At 38.6% G+C, this 20,921-nt stretch overlaps 1 protein-coding gene across 4 annotated transcripts in view; it reads left to right on the forward strand.

Moving 5' to 3' along the window:
* The first annotated feature begins 249 nt into the window (after positions 1 to 249).
* Positions 250 to 20,921, forward strand: part of LOC134309988 (calpain-2 catalytic subunit-like) — a 46,468-nt gene continuing 25,796 nt past the window's right edge. For 2 of the 4 annotated variants that reach the window (XR_010011247.1, XM_062991496.1), the window contains exons 1-2: positions 259 to 837; positions 16,405 to 16,591. Coding sequence is in view for 3 of the 4 variants with exons in the window: in XM_062991496.1 (XP_062847566.1) it covers positions 833 to 837; positions 16,405 to 16,591 (192 nt within the window). In the remaining variant the exon portion in view is untranslated. Of the gene's footprint in view, positions 838 to 16,404; positions 16,592 to 20,921 lie in introns of all 4 variants that reach the window. The other 2 variants (XM_062991497.1, XM_062991498.1) reach the window with 2 other exon arrangements.

Genomic DNA, 20,921 nt, shown 5'->3' on the forward strand with positions numbered 1-20,921 from the left:
AAAAGCTCCGTGAGCTATTTCATATTTTAAAAGGGAAATATGTACCTGTAGAGTGAATTACTACAAACATGATCTGTAATATCGGTCATGTAACTTGATTGATGTGATTTTTGTCCAATATTAGCGCATGTTTAATAGTTTGTAACTTTAGTTCCAGATTATTTTTTTTGGCGCCAATCACGTTACACTGGGCAAATGCGCTTAATCTCATCTTTCTTTTTATCTTTATAGAGCTTGTGCAGTTGCAGAATACAGTCTGAATGAAAGGATTGTATGTGTGTTTATGCAGGTATACCAGTGCAATAAACACAGAGAGAGAGAGAGAGAGGAATCATTGTGTTCGTCTTTTAATTGTATTAATTCAGTGAAGACCATTACATGGGTGATTCATCATTGAGAACACGCAGAGACCCGTCGTGTGTGTGTGTGTGTGTGTGTGTGTGTGTGTGTGTGTGTGTGTGTGTGTGTGTGTGTGTGTGTGTGTGTGTGTGTGTGTGTGTGTGTGTGTCAGAGAGAGTACAGGTGTGTGTACCTGTACTGTAGCTCTTACTGCTCTTCTGCTAAATAAACCAGTTCAATCCGGTCTGAGAAGAGAAAGTAAACAGCGCAGTTTAGTGAAGAGAGAAATATAAAGTTGTTCAGGAGAAAATCACAGTCAGAAACTGAATTTAAAGCTGTAATATGTGAATGTTATAAATCTAGACTTCATAAAGAAGAATTCTGGTGTGCTGCAGTGTTTCTCTACATGTGTGAACAGCTTTAAAGCTTCAATCTGTAGGAGGAAACTTGAGCTCTGAAAGGAATCACTATACGGAAGTGAAGAAAATCAATCATGGGGTGAGTAAATTTAATTCTCAGTAAATAATAAATAATGTTGTTGATTCATTAAAACTCTTCACTCTGAGTGTTTCTGTTACTGACTTATTAAAGTAATTTGGTATAAAAGCTCCAGAAAAGTAAATAAAAGCTTCATTAAACTCCGTAAATACGTTTTCAACCATCAGTCCGAATCTCAAATAGTTTCTTACCTCCTACTCCTGTACACTATGTAGGGTACAATAATAATGTCCTCTATTCACTATGTAGTCACTATGTAGTGTATATGAAGTGATTTAGGATCCTGCTGTTATGTAACACTAACAAGTTCTTTTTTTTTTATATTTATTTTTATTTTAACTTTTAAACAACACAGCAAAACATTCTGGATATCAAAGTGTACATAGTCGAAATAAATTACAAAGCAGTACCCAGGGGAAAAAAATAGAGTAAAATAATAAAAATAATAAAAATAAACATAAATAAATCAAATCTAGAAAAGAAGTGGGACAGTCAGTCACACCTAAAACAGAGCAAAACATATAGTCCAAATACAAACTTCACAGTTAGAATCTGAATAATTACATTATTCATACATAATTACAGAGAAATTAAAAAAAAAAAAGGGGGGGGGGGGGGGGTGAATGAACAACCAGGTCAGCTAATTAAGGACAGTCTAATGTAGATAAATTTCTAATATGGTCTAAGAAAGGGTCCCAAACTTTGTAAAATTTGCTTACTGAGCCATTCCTAAGATGCCTAATTTTTTTCAGCTTCATTACATAAACAATCTCTCTAATCCTCATAGTATGTGAAGGAGGTATAGGTGATTTCCACTTAAGCAATAACAATCTCCTGGCAAGGAGAGTGACAAAAGAGATCAAATCGGCCTCTGTAGATGAAACCGGGGCTGATATAGGAGGTACCCCAAACAAATCTGTAAGAGCACTGGGCTCGAGAGGTTTTTCCATCATCTTTGATAAAGATTTAAAGATCTCCGACCAAAACAGGAATATAGAGGGGCAGGACCAGAATGTGTGAACATGGTCAGCTGGGGCTTGATGGCATCTGTCTCATATGGGGTCTATATTCTTATGTATATGAGAAAGTTTAACTCTAGTCAAGTGAAATCATCTGTGAATTATTTTACATTGAATAAGGCCATGTTTAGCACAGATGGAGGATTTATGAACCTTCTTCAATGCCATACTCCACAGCACTAATGGGATTTCCTCCCCCAACTCAGACTCCCAGCGTGACTTAATACTCGTAAGAGAGGCTAAACGCAGATAATGAATCTGTTCATAAATATGTGAGATCTGACCCCTCATTGAGGGTAAGGGCTTAATAAACATGTCCAACTCCGTCCCCTCTGGTAACTGAGGAAACTGAGGGAATGTACTTTTGGCAAAACTCCGAATTTGTAAGTATCTAAAAAATGTTGCTGAGGCAATACAAACCATTGAGCTAATTGTTGGAATGTTGCAACTGAGCCATCAATATATAGATCCTTAAATGTTCTTATACCCAAACTGCACCAAATATTAAATGCACCATCCACAAGTGATGGAGGAAAGTATGGATTTGCAGCTATCGGAGCCAGAACAGAGGCTGATTGAAACCGGAAGTAACGTTTAAATTGGTTCCATATTCTCAAGGAATTTCTAACCATCACATTCTTTGTGTAAGACGAATAGGATGTTTTAGTCAGTGAACAGACCACGGTGTCAAGGGAGGCCGGTTTGACTGAATTAGCTTCCATGTGGAGCCAGGCCGGCGATGCTGAATGGGGACTATATTGCAACCAGTACTGTATGACTCTAAGGTTGACTGCCCAGAAATAAAACCTAAAATTTGGGTCTCTGTAAAAGTTGCCTCCACAATCTTGGTTTTTTTCTATTCCATATAAACTCCAAAATAAGAGAATCCAATTTGTGAAAAAAAACTCTGGGGTAAAAAAAAAGTGGTATACATTGAAATAGGTAAAGGAATTTAGGAAGAACATTCATTTTAATAGTGTTAATTCGTGCAGCTAAGGATAAATTTAATATGGACCATCGGCTTAAATCTTTCTTTAATTTTATCAAAAGTGGAATGAAATTTGCCTTGTAAAGATTTCTAACATCATCGGTCACCTGGATACCTAAATATTGGAAGCTATGATTAGCTATTTTAAATGGAGCGTTACGTGAGTATTCCCATGCTGCATTACCCAGGGGAAAAAGTTCACTCTTATTTAGATTTAATTTATAACCTGATATGAACGCAAATGAATTGAATGCCGCTAAAGCAGCTGGAACTGAAGTTTGAAGGTTAGAGAGAAATAGAAGTAAATCATCGGCATATAAAGAGACCCTTTGTTCCAGACCGCTCCTCACCATGCCCTCAACCCCAGGGTTGCCACAGAGAGCCAACGACAGGGGTTCAATAGCCAGAGCGAACAGCAAAGGACTCAGAGGACACCCCTGCCTGGTAGAGCGGTGTAGAGGAAAAAAATCTGATTGAATATTATTTGTTCTTACTGCAGCTACCGGTGAAGCATAGAGCAGTTTAATCCACCGAGTAAAAGTTTCTCCAAAACCAAATTTTTCCAAGGTGTAGAAGAGATATTTCCATTCCACCCTATCAAAGGCTTTCTCTGCATCCAATGATATTATGGCTTCTATTACGTCAGATTCAGAAGGGTTATATATTACATTAAACAAACGACGTACAGTGTATCACAAAAGTGAGTACACCCCTCACATTTCTGCAGATATTTAAGTATATCTTTTCATGGGACAACACTGACAAAATGACACTTTGACACAATGAAAAGTAGTCTGTGTGCAGCTTATATAACAGTGTAAATTTATTCTTCCCTCAAAATAACTCAATATACAGCCATTAATGTCTAAACCACCGGCAACAAAAGTGAGTACACCCCTAAGAGACTACACCCCTAAATGTCCAAATTGAGCACTGCTTGTCATTTTCCCTCCAAAATGTCATGTGACTCGTTAGTGTTACTAGGTCTCAGGTGTGCATAGGGAGCAGGTGTGTTCAATTTAGTAGTACAGCTCTCACACTCTCTCATACTGGTCACTGAAAGTTCCAACATGGCACCTCATGGCAAAGAACTCTCTGAGGATCTTAAAAGACGAATTGTTGCGCTACATGAAGATGGCCAAGGCTACAAGAAGATTGCCAACACCCTGAAACTGAGCTTCAGCACAGTGGCCAAGATCATCCAGCGTTTTAAAAGAGCAGGGTCCACTCAGAACAGACCTCGCGTTGGTCGTCCAAAGAAGCTGAGTGCACGTGCTCAGCGTCACATCCAACTGCTGTCTTTGAAAGATAGGCGCAGGAGTGCTGTCAGCATTGCTGCAGAGATTGAAAAGGTGGGGGGTCAGTCTGTCAGTGCTCAGACCATACGCCGCACACTACATCAAATTGGTCTGCATGGCTGTCACCCCAGAAGGAAGCCTCTTCTGAAGTCTCTACACAAGAAAGCCTGCAAGCAGTTTGCTGAAGACATGTCAACAAAGGACATGGATTACTGGAACCATGTCCTATGGTCTGATGAGACCAAGATTAATTTGTTTGGTTCAGATGGTCTCAAGCATGTGTGGCGGCAATCAGGTGAGGAGTACAAAGATAAGTGTGTCATGCCTACAGTCAAGCATGGTGGTGGGAATGCCATGGTCTGGGGCTGCATGAGTGCAGCAGGTGTTGGGGAGTTACATTTCATTGAGGGACACATGAACTCCAATATGTACTGTGAAATACTGAAGCAGAGCATGATCCCCTCCCTCCGGAAACTGGGTCGCAGGGCAGTGTTCCAGCATGATAATGACCCCAAACACACCTCTAAGACGACCACTGCTTTATTGAAGAGGCTGAGGGTAAAGGTGATGGACTGGCCAAGCATGTCTCCAGACCTAAACCCAATAGAACATCTTTGGGGCATCCTCAAGCGGAAGGTGGAGGAGCGCAAAGTCTCGAATATCCGCCAGCTCTGTGATGTCGTCATGGAGGAGTGGAAAAGCATTCCAGTGGCAACCTGTGAAGCTCTGGTAAACTCCATGCCCAGGAGAGTTAAGGCAGTTCTGGGAAATAATGGTGGCCACACAAAATATTGACACTTCAGGAACTTTCACTAAGGGGTGTACTCACTTTTGTTGCCGGTTGTTTAGACATTAATGGCTGTATATTGAGTTATTTTGAGGGAAGAATAAATTTACACTGTTATATAAGCTGCACACAGACTACTTTTCATTGTGTCAAAGTGTCATTTTGTCAGTGTTGTCCCATGAAAAGATATACTTAAATATCTGCAGAAATGTGAGGGGTGTACTCACTTTTGTGATACACTGTATATTAAAAAAGAGGTGTCTGTTTTTAATAAAGCCGGTCTGATTCGAAGAAATAACTGTAGGTAATACTGTTTCTAGTCGAAGTGCGAGAGTCTTTGATAGAAGTTTATAGTCTGCATTTAATAAACTAATTGGACGATACGAGTAACAACTAAGAGGATCCTTATCTTTTTTAAGTAGAAGTGATATTAAGGCCTGATTAAGGGTTGTAGGGAGGTGTCCTGATTCTAGTGATTCATTAAACATATTTAATAATAATGGTGCCAATTTATCAAAGAACTTAATATAAAATTCAATAGGGTACCCATCCGGGCCCGGACTCTTACCAGTTTGCATAGATTTTGCTGCACGAGACAGTTCTAAAATTGTTACTGGTTCATCCAGATTTTTAGCTGCATCTGGATCCAACAAAGGAATCTCCAATGGCCTGAAGAAATTATCAAAGTCAACAACATTTGCCTTTAAGTCAGAAGTATATAATGTACTATAAAATTGTCTAAATTCATTATTAATAATGGCAGTATTAGTTGTGATTCCTGAAGCTGTTTGAATTTGAACAATCTGAAGAGAAGCAGAAGAATGTCGTAACTGATGAGCCAAAACTTTACTAGCCTTGTCCCCAAATTCAAAATAGTTGGATCTAGACTTAAGTAATAACTCTGCCGCCTCATCAGAGGCCAAAATATCAAACTCTTCTTGCAAAATAAGCCGTTGTTTATAAATGTCCATAGATGGAGATACCGCGTATTGATTGTCTAATTGAGAGATGTTTCTAATTAAATCATCCATTTTCCTCTTCTTACATCGATTTTTATATTGTGTATAAGAAATTATAACCCCCTTATATATACTTTTAATGTCTCCCACAGAATGGATGCAGAGATTCCTGGGGTGTTGTTAGTACTAAGGAAGAAATCTATTTGATTAGAAATGTGATTTAAGAAATCATCATTCGAGAGAAGCAGCGAGTTAAAACGCCAAGGAATCCGGTTATTATTTCATAGTTTCATGTTCATTAAAACAGGAGCATGATCTGAAATGACAATTGTGTCATATGAACAGGATTTTACCTTTTGGATAATTCTATCCGAGTGAAAGTATGGTGTACATGGGAAAAGAAAGAATATGCTCTACCTTTGGGATTGTGAAAACGCCACAAATCTGAGATTGCAAAATTTGGACTCTGGGCTAGGTTTTTTGGAGGAGCGGTCTAGTACCGGGTCAAGCCAACAGTTAAGGTCTCCACCTAGAATAAGCACATGTGAGGACATGTCCGGGATATTTGAAAAAAGCTGCCTAAAAAGTCATCATGGTCCCAGTTTGGGGCATAAACATTAACTAAATGTACCGGGGTATAGTGTAGTTTGCCAGTAAGTATAATATACCGCCCATTCGGATCTGATATTACATTTGAGCAAATGAAAGAGACCGATTTGTGAAACAAGATTGCCACTCCCCTTGCTTTACCAGAAAAAGAGGAATAATAAAACTGACCAACCCAACCAGCCTTAGGTTTGCACCTGTCTGATTTATCTAGGTGTGTTTCTTGAAGGAAAACAACCCGAGCACCCAGATGTGATAAAAGTGTTGGAACACTTTAGTACGTTTTCTTTGAGGAATTCAGGCCCTTACAGTTCCAGCTGATAAATCTTAGTTCACCACCCCCATGGCGAGAATGTGTTACAGACTGTATCCTAATAGAACATTAGTAAAGACATAATAACACATTAAGAACGTGTGAAGCCTGCAAAGGACTTGAATCTGACATTTACTGGCCCTTAAAACAATTAAAGAAAACATAAAAAAGGAAATAAAAAACCAAAAGTGAGTTAAAACTAAGCTAATAAAATACAAAATAAAGCCAAAAGTCCCCACCCACCTACCAACTAGCACCTCCCCAACTGAGATGCAAGAACAACTTCTCCCCAACAAACCTAGCACAAGCCACTCCATAGCAATTTCCTAAACCTGAAATGCTATATGAGAGACAAATGGACATATTTTAATAATAATAATAAAAAATAAAAAAATTATTATTAATAACCTAACATCGACAGCCATCAAATCACGTTACCCTCCACAACAACTGTTCAAATAGAGAACATTAATAACAACAGTCACTAAATAACTCACGTGTCCCTATAACGGGTGTGATTACTAAGAAAGTTTATCGGCAAAATCCGCCGCTTCTTTTGCATCCTCAAACCTGTGTACCGTACCGTCTGGAAGGGTGATTTTTAATGTTGCCGGGTACAGCAGGCCAAATTTAATGTCCGCGAAAGACCTTAAACGACGTTTCACATCACCAAAAGCAGCTCGTTTCCGTGCGACAGATGAAGTGTAGTCCGGAAAAATAAAGATTTTCTTGCCTCCGTAATACAATGGTGAAGACCTTCCGGCCCGCTGCAAGATCTGGTTCCGAACATGAAAAAAGTGGACTCTGGCAATGAAAGGTCTAGGCGTCTCAGTTTCTTTGGGTTTTGCACGGAGGGTTCTATGTGCCCGATCCAGCAGTGGTTTCTCTTCCAGTCCGAGCACGTCTTGAAGCAGCCCCGCTACAAAGTCTGAAACCCGAGCTCCCTCCGATCCTTCTGGGACCCCAATAATTCACAAATTATTCCTTCGCGAGCGTGCCTCAAGGTCCTCACATCTGTCTTCGAGGCGTTTGCACTGGGTAGTGAGTTTGCCAACAGCCGCTTGTAACTCAGTGAGCTGTGTACCGTTATCATTAGCGGAGCGCTCCAGCTCCCGCAGCGTTTCATCATGCGAGTCCAGTTTTTGTTGTAACTGATTAATCAAGTTAGAGAGTTCCAACTTAACAGCCGCAATTTCCGTCCGAAGACCAGAAGAGAATGAATCAAGTCTGCTACAAATGTTGGACTTGAGCGCGTCCATCATAGTTTGCAGCAGTGAAGCACTCACCGCGGTATCGGGTGGGATGTCCACTTCTCCCTCAGGAGCATCGGCCACGGGGGCCGCAGGCTTGCGGCCCAACTTTGAAAGTTCCGTTTTGCTGCGGGTAGCCGACATTTTGTCCGATAAGAAAGTCAGGCAATGCGATAATATATATCTGGGGTGTATTCAAAAGCTGTTTTATAGATAAAAGAATTGTTGTGTTAAATATAAAAATGAATTTAGTCCATTTTCTCTCAGAGCAGCGGGAAAGCGCGTCTACATCCTACGAACACCACAGCGCCCCCCCCACACTAACAAGTTCTGACTGGTTTTTACTGTTTATCTCCAGCACATTTTATCAGTTTTACTCACTGAAATCCTACCTGTGTTTTACTCACTGAAATCCTACCTGTATTTTACTCACTGAGAGAATCTTACCTGTATTTTACTCACTGAGAGAATCTTACCTGTATTTTACTCACTGAGAGAATCTCACCTGTATTTTACTCACTGAGAGAATCTTACCTGTATTTTACTCACTGAGAGAATCTTACCTGTATTTTACTCACTGAGAGAATCTTACCTGTATTTTACTCACTGAGAGAATCTTACCTGTATTTTACTCACTGAGAGAATCTTACCTGTATTTTACTCTCTGAGAGAATCTTACCTGTATTTTACTCACTGAGAGAATCTTACCTGTATTTTACTCACTGAGAGAATCTTACCTGTATTTTACTCACTGAGAGAATCTTACCTGTATTTTACTCACTGAGAGAATCTTACCTGTATTTTACTCACTGAGAGAATCTTACCTGTATTTTACTCACTGAGAGAATCTTACCTGTATTTTACTCACTGAGAGAATCTTACCTGTATTTTACTCACTGAGAGAATCTTACCTGTATTTTACTCTCTGAGAGAATCTTACCTGTATTTTACTCACTGAGAGAATCTTACCTGTATTTTACTCACTGAGAGAATCTTACCTGTATTTTACTCTCTGAGAGAATCTTACCTGTATTTTACTCACTGAGAGAATCTTACCTGTATTTTACTCACTGAGAGAATCTTACCTGTATTTTACTCACTGAGAGAATCTTACCTGTATTTTACTCACTGAGAGAATCTTACCTGTATTTTACTCACTGAGAGAATCTTACCTGTATTTTACACACTGAGAGAATCTTACCTTTTAGTGTGCTTTTAGTGTGGCAGGCCCTAAATTATGGAACTCCTTGCCACTCTTCCTCCGCACAAGCGCATCATTATCTATTTTTAAGAAGCACTTAAAAACGCATCTTTTTAGGACTGCGTTCCATAGTTTGTAGTTTTTATCCCCTTTAATTCCTGGTCTCTTAATTTTTTTTAATTAAGTTCCTATTCTATTTTTTTAAATTTCTTTTATACTTGATTCTCTGGTGTGCTGTGCTGTTTTTATGTTCTCTGTATGTACTTGATCGTATTTGAATTGTACAGTGTCCTTGGGTGACCTGAAAGGCGCTTATAAATAAAATTATATTATTATTATTATTATTACCTGTATTTTACTCACTGAGAGAATCTTACCTGTATTTTACTCTGAGAGAATCTCACCTGTATTTTACTCACTGAGAGAATCTCACCTGTATTTTACACACTGAGAGAATCTTACCTGTATTTTACTCACTGAGAGAATCTTACCTGTATTTTAGAATCTTACCTGTATTTTACACACTGAGAGAATCTTACCTGTATTTTACACACTGAGAGAATCTTACCTGTATTTTACTCACTGAGAGAATCTTACCTGTATTTTACACACTGAGAGAATCTTACCTGTATTTTACTCACTGAGAGAATCTTACCTGTATTTTACTCACTGAGAGAATCTTACCTGTATTTTACACACTGAGAGAATCTTACCTGTATTTTACACACTGAGAGAATCTTACCTGTATTTTACACACTGAGAGAATCTTACCTGTATTTTACTCACTGAGAGAATCTTACCTGTATTTTACTCACTGAGAGAATCTTACCTGTAGTTTACACACTGAGAGAATCTTACCTGTATTTTACTCACTGAGAGAATCTTACCTGTATTTTACACACTGAGAGAATCTTACCTGTATTTTACTCACTGAGAGAATCTTACCTGTATTTTACTCACTGAGAGAATCTTACCTGTATTTTACTCACTGAGAGAATCTTACCTGTATTTTACTCACTGAGAGAATCTTACCTGTATTTTACTCACTGAGAGAATCTCACCTGTATTTTACTCACTGAGAGAATCTTACCTGTATTTTACTCACTGAGAGAATCTTACCTGTATTTTACACACTGAGAGAATCTTACCTGTATTTTACTCACTGAGAGAATCTTACCTGTATTTTACACACTGAGAGAATCTTACCTGTATTTTACACACTGAGAGAATCTTACCTGTATTTTACTCTGAGAGAATCTTACCTGTATTTTACTCTCTGAGAGAATCTCACCTGTATTTTACTCTCTGAGAGAATCTCACCTGTATTTTACTCACTGAGAGAATCTCACCTGTATTTTACTCACTGAGAGAATCTCACCTGTATTTTACTCACTGAGAGAATCTCACCTGTATTTTACTCACTGAGAGAATCTCACCTGTATTTTACTCACTGAGAGAATCTTACCCGTATTTTACTCACTGAGAGAATCTTACCCGTATTTTACTCACTGAGAGAATCTTACCTGTATTTTACTCACTGAGAGAATCTCACCTGTATTTTACTCTCTGAGATAATCTTACCTGTATTTTACTCACTGAGATAATCTTACCTGTATTTTACTCACTGAGAGAATCTCACCTGTATTTTACACACTGAGAGAATCTTACCTGTATTTTACTCTCTGAGAGAATCTTACCTGTATTTTACTCACTGAGAGAATCTTACCTGTATTTTACTCACTGAGAGAATCTTACCTGTATTTTACTCACTGAGAGAATCTTACCTGTATTTTACTCACTGAGAGAATCTTACCTGTATTTTACTCACTGAGAGAATCTCACCTGTATTTTACACACTGAGAGAATCTTACCTGTATTTTACTCACTGAGAGAATCTTACCTGTATTTTACTCTGAGAGAATCTCACCTGTATTTTACTCACTGAGAGAATCTTACCTGTATTTTACTCTGAGAGAATCTTACCTGTATTTTACTCACTGAGAGAATCTCACCTGTATTTTACTCACTGAGAGAATCTCACCTGTATTTTACTCACTGAGAGAATCTTACCTGTATTTTACTCACTGAGAGAATCTTACCTGTATTTTACTCTGAGAGAATCTCACCTGTATTTTACTCACTGAGAGAATCTCACCTGTATTTTACACTGAGAGAATCTTACCTGTATTTTACTCACTGGGAGAATCTTACCTGTATTTTACTCACTGGGAGAATCTTACCTGTATTTTACTCACTGAGAGAATCTCACCTGTATTTTACTCTGAGAGAATCTTACCTGTATTTTACTCACTGAGAGAATCTTACCTGTATTTTACTCTGAGAGAATCTTACCTGTATTTTACTCACTGAGAGAATCTTACCTGTATTTTACTCACTGAGAGAATCTTACCTGTATTTTACTCACTGAGAGAATCTTACCTGTATTTTACTCACTGAGAGAATCTTACCTGTATTTTACTCACTGAGAGAATCTCACCTGTATTTTACACACTGAGAGAATCTTACCTGTATTTTACTCACTGAGAGAATCTCACCTGTATTTTACTCTGAGAGAATCTCACCTGTATTTTACTCACTGAGAGAATCTCACCTGTATTTTACTCTGAGAGAATCTTACCTGTATTTTACTCTGAGAGAATCTTACCTGTATTTTACTCACTGAGAGAATCTTACCTGTATTTTACTCTGAGAGAATCTTACCTGTATTTTACTCACTGAGAGAATCTCACCTGTATTTTACACACTGAGAGAATCTCACCTGTATTTTACTCTGAGAGAATCTCACCTGTATTTTACTCACTGAGAGAATCTTACCTGTATTTTACTCTGAGAGAGAATCTTACCTGTATTTTACTCTGAGAGAATCTCACCTGTATTTTACTCACTGAGAGAATCTCACCTGTATTTTACTCACTGAGAGAATCTTACCTGTATTTTACTCGCTGAGAGAATCTTACCTGTATTTAACTCGCTGAGAGAATCTCACCTGTATTTTACTCACTGAGAGAATCTTACCTGTATTTTACTCACTGAGAGAATCTCACCTGTATTTTACCCACTGAGAGAATCTTACCTGTATTTTACTCACTGAGAGAATCTTACCTGTATTTTACTCACTGAGAGAATCTCACCTGTATTTTACACACTGAGAGAATCTTACCTGTATTTTACTCACTGAGAGAATCTTACCTGTATTTTACTCTGAGAGAATCTCACCTGTATTTTACTCACTGAGAGAATCTTACCTGTATTTTACTCTGAGAGAATCTTACCTGTATTTTACTCACTGAGAGAATCTCACCTGTATTTTACTCACTGAGAGAATCTCACCTGTATTTTACTCACTGAGAGAATCTTACCTGTATTTTACTCACTGAGAGAATCTTACCTGTATTTTACTCTGAGAGAATCTCACCTGTATTTTACTCACTGAGAGAATCTCACCTGTATTTTACACTGAGAGAATCTTACCTGTATTTTACTCACTGGGAGAATCTTACCTGTATTTTACTCACTGGGAGAATCTTACCTGTATTTTACTCACTGAGAGAATCTCACCTGTATTTTACTCTGAGAGAATCTTACCTGTATTTTACTCACTGAGAGAATCTTACCTGTATTTTACTCTGAGAGAATCTTACCTGTATTTTACTCACTGAGAGAATCTTACCTGTATTTTACTCACTGAGAGAATCTTACCTGTATTTTACTCACTGAGAGAATCTTACCTGTATTTTACTCACTGAGAGAATCTTACCTGTATTTTACTCACTGAGAGAATCTCACCTGTATTTTACACACTGAGAGAATCTTACCTGTATTTTACTCACTGAGAGAATCTCACCTGTATTTTACTCTGAGAGAATCTCACCTGTATTTTACTCACTGAGAGAATCTCACCTGTATTTTACTCTGAGAGAATCTTACCTGTATTTTACTCTGAGAGAATCTTACCTGTATTTTACTCACTGAGAGAATCTTACCTGTATTTTACTCTGAGAGAATCTTACCTGTATTTTACTCACTGAGAGAATCTCACCTGTATTTTACACACTGAGAGAATCTCACCTGTATTTTACTCTGAGAGAATCTCACCTGTATTTTACTCACTGAGAGAATCTTACCTGTATTTTACTCTGAGAGAATCTCACCTGTATTTTACTCACTGAGAGAATCTCACCTGTATTTTACTCACTGAGAGAATCTTACCTGTATTTTACTCGCTGAGAGAATCTTACCTGTATTTAACTCGCTGAGAGAATCTCACCTGTATTTTACTCACTGAGAGAATCTTACCTGTATTTTACTCACTGAGAGAATCTCACCTGTATTTTACTCACTGAGAGAATCTCACCTGTATTTTACCCACTGAGAGAATCTTACCTGTATTTTACTCACTGAGAGAATCTTACCTGTATTTTACTCACTGAGAGAATCTCACCTGTATTTTACTCACTGAGAGAATCTTACCTGTATTTTACTCACTGAGAGAATCTCACCTGTATTTTACTCACTGAGAGAATCTTACCTGTATTTTACTCACTGAGAGAATCTCACCTGTATTTTACTCACTGAGAGAATCTCACCTGTATTTTACACACTGAGAGAATCTTACCTGTATTTTACTCACTGAGAGAATCTTACCTGTATTTTACACACTGAGAGAATCTCACCTGTATTTTACACACTGAGAGAATCTTACCTGTATTTTACTCACTGAGAGAATCTTACCTGTATTTTACTCACTGAGAGAATCTTACCTGTATTTTACACACTGAGAGAATCTTACCTGTATTTTACACACTGAGAGAATCTCACCTGTATTTTACACACTGAGAGAATCTTACCTGTATTTTACTCACTGAGAGAATCTTACCTGTATTTTACTCACTGAGAGAATCTTACCTGTATTTTACACACTGAGAGAATCTCACCTGTATTTTACACACTGAGAGAATCTCACCTGTATTTTACACACTGAGAGAATCTTACCTGTATTTTACTCACTGAGAGAATCTTACCTGTATTTTACACACTGAGAGAATCTCACCTGTATTTTACACACTGAGAGAATCTTACCTGTATTTTACTCACTGAGAGAATCTTACCTGTATTTTACTCTCTGAGAGAATCTCACCTGTATTTTACACACTGAGAGAATCTTACCTGTATTTTACTCACTGAGAGAATCTTACCTGTATTTTACTCTCTGATAGAATCTTACCTGTATTTTACTTTCTGATTGGTTCATCGTTTACCAGCCACATTTAAAATTAAATCTAAAATCCACACATTACATCACATTTATTATCAAACAATTGTTTATATTTTATTGACAAAAGAAATTACCCAAATTACCCTGATCAAAAGTTGACATACCTGGAAGTTTTTGCATGATAACACACACACACGCTGACACACAGGTTTAAATGGCTACTAAAGGGAACCATCCTCACCCCTGATCTGTTTGCTTTTAATTCGTGTGTGTATAAAGTCAGTGAGTTTCTGGGCTTCTGACAGACCCCTGCATGTTAATCATGTTGGATTACGAGCCATGAGGAAAGCAAAAGAATTATCATAGGATCTGCAGGAGAAGATAGTTGAACTTTATAAAACAGGAAAAGGATATAAAGGAATTGAGAATGCCAATAAGCAGTGTTTAAACTCTTTAAGAAGTGGAGAATGTGGAATTCTGTTGAAACCAAGCCATGATTTCAGCCACAACTGCCAGGAAAATTGTTCGGGATGCAAAGAAAAACCCACAAATAACATCAGCTGACATACAGACGTGTGGTGTGGCTGTTTCATGATGCACAATAAGGAGGCACTTGAAGAAAAATTAGCTGCATGGTCAATTCACCAGAAGAAAGCCATTACTACAACAATGCCACAAAGCAGCCCACTTACAATATGCCAAACAGCACAGAGACAAACCTCAACATTTTTGGAACAGTTATTTGGAGTGATGAGACCAAAAATTGAACTTTTTGGCCACAACCATAATTGATACATTTGGAGAGGAGTCAACAAAGCCTGTGATGAAAAGTACATCATCCTTACTGTGAAACCAGAGGTGGATCGCTAATGTTTTGGAGTAAGCTACACAGGCACAGGGAACTTGGTCAAAATTGATGGCAAAATGAATGAAGTATTTTATCAGAAAATACTGGAGGAAAATTTGCACTCATCAACCCAGAAGCTGCACATGGGAAGCACTTGGATGTTCCAACATGACAATTATCCAAAACACAAGGCCAAGTCGACCTGTCATTGGCTACAGCAGAAAAAAGTGAAGGTTCTGGAGTGGCCATCTCAGTCCCCTGACCTCAATATTATCGAGCCACTTTGGGGAGATCGCAAACGTGCAGTTAATGCAAGACGGCCAAATAATTTACAGGAACTGAAGCTTTACCATCTGAGAAAATAAGGGGCCTCATCCACAACTACCACAAAGGACTTCAAGCTGTCATTGATGTTAAAGGAGGCAAAAAACAGTATTAAGAACTAGGGTATGTAAACTTTAGATCAGGGTCATTTGGGTAGTTTCTGTTGTTATTATGATTTAAAAAGGGCAAACACAATTGTTTGATAAAAAATGTCTTTACCCAACTACTAACCATGAATAGAAGAAAATGTTCTGTATTATCATTCATATTCTCTGAAAAATGGCCAAAAAATCACAAATTCTATTGATAAGTATGTAAACTTATGAGCACAACTGTATTTCATTTCATTTTTTATCACTAATTTATCCCATTATCACTGGGTGCAATGCAATAACACACCTCAGACATGACAGCAGTTAATTTTTTAGCCCCCATTGGGATTCGAAGCCCATCAGCAGTGGACTACCATAATAACCACTGTTTTGTCCTGTTCAGTGTCTCAGTGAATCCGAATTCCCTTAAAGTATTTCAGTATAAACTTCATGGTGCTGCTTGACTTGTACTGTATTGTTCCAGATATGTGAAGCTTGTGTTTAACAGAGCTAATACAATCACTACTGATTAATTCAGTAAATAAACAGTTTCAGGATTTAAACACACATCGTTTATACAGTGATGGTGGCTGTTGGATAACATTGTTGTATTTAAGTCCATTAAATAATGATCAGATTTTTTTTAGGAACACAGTTGGGACTCCCACTAACCCTCAGAAGTTTTTGGATCAGGACTATGAGGAACTGCGCAGAGATTCGGTTGAATCTAAAAGTAGATTTGTTGATGAGACGTTTCCTCCGGATAAGAGCTCCATCGGTCAAAACCTGCTGGATAATGATAAGATGGCGAGAGTGAAGTGGATACGACCCACCGTGAGTAAAAAAAACAACTAATGATTGTAGTTTAGTGTCATTTTTATACAGGAAGTGACATCAGGATGTTTATTAAGAGAATATGGTGGTGATCAGTGACATCACAATCCCGGTGATAATTACGACATCACAATCTCGGTTATGATTACGACATGACCAACTCAGTTATGATTACGACATCACAATCTCGGTTATTATTCATAGTTTGTTTATTTATTAGGATTGTAACGTCATGTTTTACACTTTGGTTACATTCATGACAGGAACGGTAGTTACTCATTACCCAAGATTCATCAGTACACAAATTTAATATCAAACACAGTCATGAACAATTTAGTGTCTCTAATTCACTTCACTTGCACGTCTTTGGACTGTGGATGGAAACCGGAGCACCCAGAGGAAACCCACAGGGAAAACATGCAAACTCCACATAGAAAGGACCAGGACCGCCCACCTGGGGATCAAACCCAGGACCTTCTTGCTGTGAGGCGACCGTGCTACCCACTTATACCTGGTTCACACTACATGAGTTTTGACCAGATTTCGCTCGGCGACTGATCAGCACTAGATTTGGGAGCAACTCAGCGTTTGCTCGGTAATCAAAACTCGGCTCTCGATCGCTAAGTGTGAACTATCCAACAACTCGATCCAACCGGCTCGCCGAGCACTCGGCTACCGGATCAAAATTTCTAGCTCGCCAGTTATCTGATCTTAGTTGTGTGACAACAGCCAATGAGAACGCAAGATACTGTGTGAGGGGAAACGCAGGGGAGGAGTGTAAACACTGGGACAGGGGTGTAATATAGTTTATATCAGAATACATCAGCACACACACGTTTTACAGTATTTCTGACCTAATCGTTTTCTACAAAACCTCATTGCAAAAATATTTATTAACCTCCAACTCACTACAGAACAATCCATACTGTTCGTGTTGCCAAATCCACTCAGATTCATTTATTTTTCCTCTTTGAATTTACGCTGCACATCAGCGCACAAACACTTTGATAGCTCGCTACTTGTTGACGTGCTTCCAGTTGGTGATAGATCGTGTAGTGTGAAACCCTCTATCACCAATCAGTCATGTAGTGTGAAATATACACCGTCACAACACTTGTAACCTTGAGTTGTTTTGAGTTATGGATTTACAGTGTTTTTACATTTACATTTTCAGCATTTAGCAGACGCTTTTATCCAAAGCAACTTACACAATGAGCAGAACACAATGAGCAATTTAGGGTTAAGGGCCTTGCTCAGGGACCCAACAGTGGCAACTTGGTGGTGGCGGGGCTTAAACCAGCAACCTTCTGTTTACTAGTCCAGTACCTTAACCACTGAGCTATCACTGGCCCAGTATGATGATGTTTGCAATAAATAATCTGTTGTATAACTTGTAGCCAAACTGGGATTACATTTGAAGCATTAAAAAAACATTAGAAACACAAAAACAATTTAGTACAATTTACAAAAATTTGCATTTAGGGCAAGTTTGCATTAAAAAAAAAACAAGTTCTTTGACTTTTGAAGGTCCGCTGGGTAATACGTGATAGAGAAAAAACTACAGGGAGGAGACAGACTGTGGTTACATTGCATTGATATAGAACAACTCCCAGAGGCACGACTCAGTTCCTTTTGTTGATTTTAAAGGGCCGTTCAATAGAATCGGATCGTTCATGAATGACCCATTACTAGTGGTTATACAGTTTAAAAAAGTATTATGGGATGGTCTGTACTAAAATGACACATTACACATTCCTAATTGTTTTATCAACATGTTTTTTCTATTATATTTTGATTTAAAACAACTATTGTAAGATTTGTATCCACTTGTCATGTTTGCATTACACAGAGGAGACACGCCCCCGCTGTTAAACAAGTAACTCAGTAATGTTTACTCTGAGTGATTTTAAATGAGTTGTTACTTTTTACTTGAGTAGATTTTTAGACTAGTAATTTTACTTGTACTTAAGTAAAAATTCATTAAAGTAATAGTACTTTTACTTTAGTACAATATTTAGTACTCTTTCCACCTCTGTGTATATTGTAGCGTCGCCACTGGGGGTCCGGAACTGGCTTTACCCTGAGGGACTTGTGGCAGTGGTATCCAGTCTCACCGTAGCCATGTATCCCAGTGTTGGGGATGGGGTGGCTGTGCTGAGGGCTGGATAGGCAGCTTCATGTTTGTCTGTTGTAGGAATGTTTGTGTGTATGAATGAGTGTCTGTCCCAAACCACTGACTGAACTGCTAAAGGCAGCTCACTCGCGGCCCCAACACCCCTCCCTATAACTTGCCGGCGCCACAATATATATCATTAACACAATTATATATTAATATCTAAATAATCTATATAATAATATATCTATATCTAATACCACATTTTATGATTTTATATATAACACTTTATGAAACATAAAACAATAAAATGATTTAAAAAACATAACATACAGTGGGGCCAAAAAGTATTTAGTCAGCCACTGATTGTGCAGGTTCTCCTACTTAGAAAGATGAGAGAGGTCTGTAATTTTCATCATAGGTACACTTCAACTATGAGAGACAAAATGAGAAAAAAAAATCCAGGAAATCACATTGTAGGATTTTTAAAGAATTTATTTGTAAATTATGGTGGAAAATAAATATTTGGTCAATAACAAACAAGCAAGATTTCTGGCTCTCACAGACCTGTAACTTCTTCTTTAAGAAGCTCTTCTGTCCTCCACTCGTTACCTGTATTAATGGCACCTGTTTGACCTCGTTATCTGTATAAAAGACACCTGTCCACAGCCTCAAACAGTCAGACTCCAAACTCAACCATGGCCAAGACCAAAGAGCTGTCAAAGGACACCAGGAGAAAAATTGTAGACCTGCACCAGGCTGGGAAGAGTGAATCTACAATAGGCAAGCAGGTTGATGTGAATAAATCAACTGTGGGAGCAATTGTAAGAAAATGGAAGACATACAAGACCATTGATAATCTCCCTTGGGGTCAAGATCTCATTCTGTGGGGTCAAAATGATCATGAGAACTGTGAGCAAAAATGCCAGAACTACACGGAGGGACCTGATGAATGACCTGCAGAGAGCTGGGACCAAAGTAACAAAGGCTACCATCAGTAACACACTACGCCGAGAGGAACTCAAATCCTGCAGTGCCGGGCGTGTCCCCATGCTTAAGCCAGTACATGTCCAGGCCCGTCTGAAGTTTCCCAGAGAGCATATGGATGATCCAGAAGAGGATTGGGAGAATATCATGTGGTCAGATGAAACCAAAATGAAACTTTTTGGTAAAAACTCAACTCGTCATGTTTGGAGGAAGAAGAATGCTGAGTTGCATCCCATACCTACTGTGAAGCATGGAGGTGGAAACATCATGCTTTGGGGCTGTTTTTCTGTAAAGGAGACAGGACGACTGATCCGTGTCAAGGGAAGAATGAACGGGGCCATGTATCGTGAGATTTTAAGCCAAAACCTCCTTCCATCAGTGAGAGCATTGAAGATGGAACGTGGCTGTGTCTTCCAACATGACAATGATCCCAAACACACCGCTCGGGCAACGAAGGAGTGGCTCCGTAAAAAGCATTTCAAGGTCCTGGAGTGGCCTAGCCAGTCTCCAGACCTCAACCCCATAGAAAATTTGTGGAGTCCGTGTTGCCCAGCGACAGCCCCAAAACATCACTGCTCTAGAGGAGATCTGCATGGAGGAATGGGCCAAAATAGCAGCTACAGTGTGTGCAGACCTGGTGAAGACTTACAGGAAACGTTTCACCTCTGTCATTGCCAACAAAGGTTATGTTACAAAGTATTGAGTTGAACTTTTGTTATTGACCAAATACTTATTTTCCACCATCATTTACAAATAAATTCTTTAAAAATCCTACAATGTGATTTCCTGGATTTTTTTTTTCTCATTTTGTCTCTCATAGTTGAAGTGTAGCTATGATGAAAATTACAGACCTCTCTCATCTTTCTAAGTAGGAGAACCTGCACAATCAGTGGCTGACTAAATACTTTTTGACCCCACTGTACCTGGATGTGTATACAAGAAAAAGAAAACCAGTGAGAACCCACGTATGCCTCATGCCCACCTGAATTAGCCTGTACCCAAAAACAACATAGAAAAAGTGGGAAAAGGGGGAGGGTTAGCATTGCACAAGGCAGCTGTAGCTTCTCAACACATCCAGTAAATAAATAACAATAGCATCTGTTTACATGGTATTTAATGGTTTAATCACACTTTAATAAAAGGAACTAAAGTTCTACCAACCTCTCTTCAGCCGCTCTCCAGTCCTACTGAGGAAAGTTGGCCAATTGCAACTAATTATGTAATGACCCC

Source organism: Trichomycterus rosablanca, chromosome 3 (genome assembly GCF_030014385.1).
Source record: "Trichomycterus rosablanca isolate fTriRos1 chromosome 3, fTriRos1.hap1, whole genome shotgun sequence".
Lineage (NCBI taxonomy): Eukaryota > Metazoa > Chordata > Actinopteri > Siluriformes > Trichomycteridae > Trichomycterus > Trichomycterus rosablanca.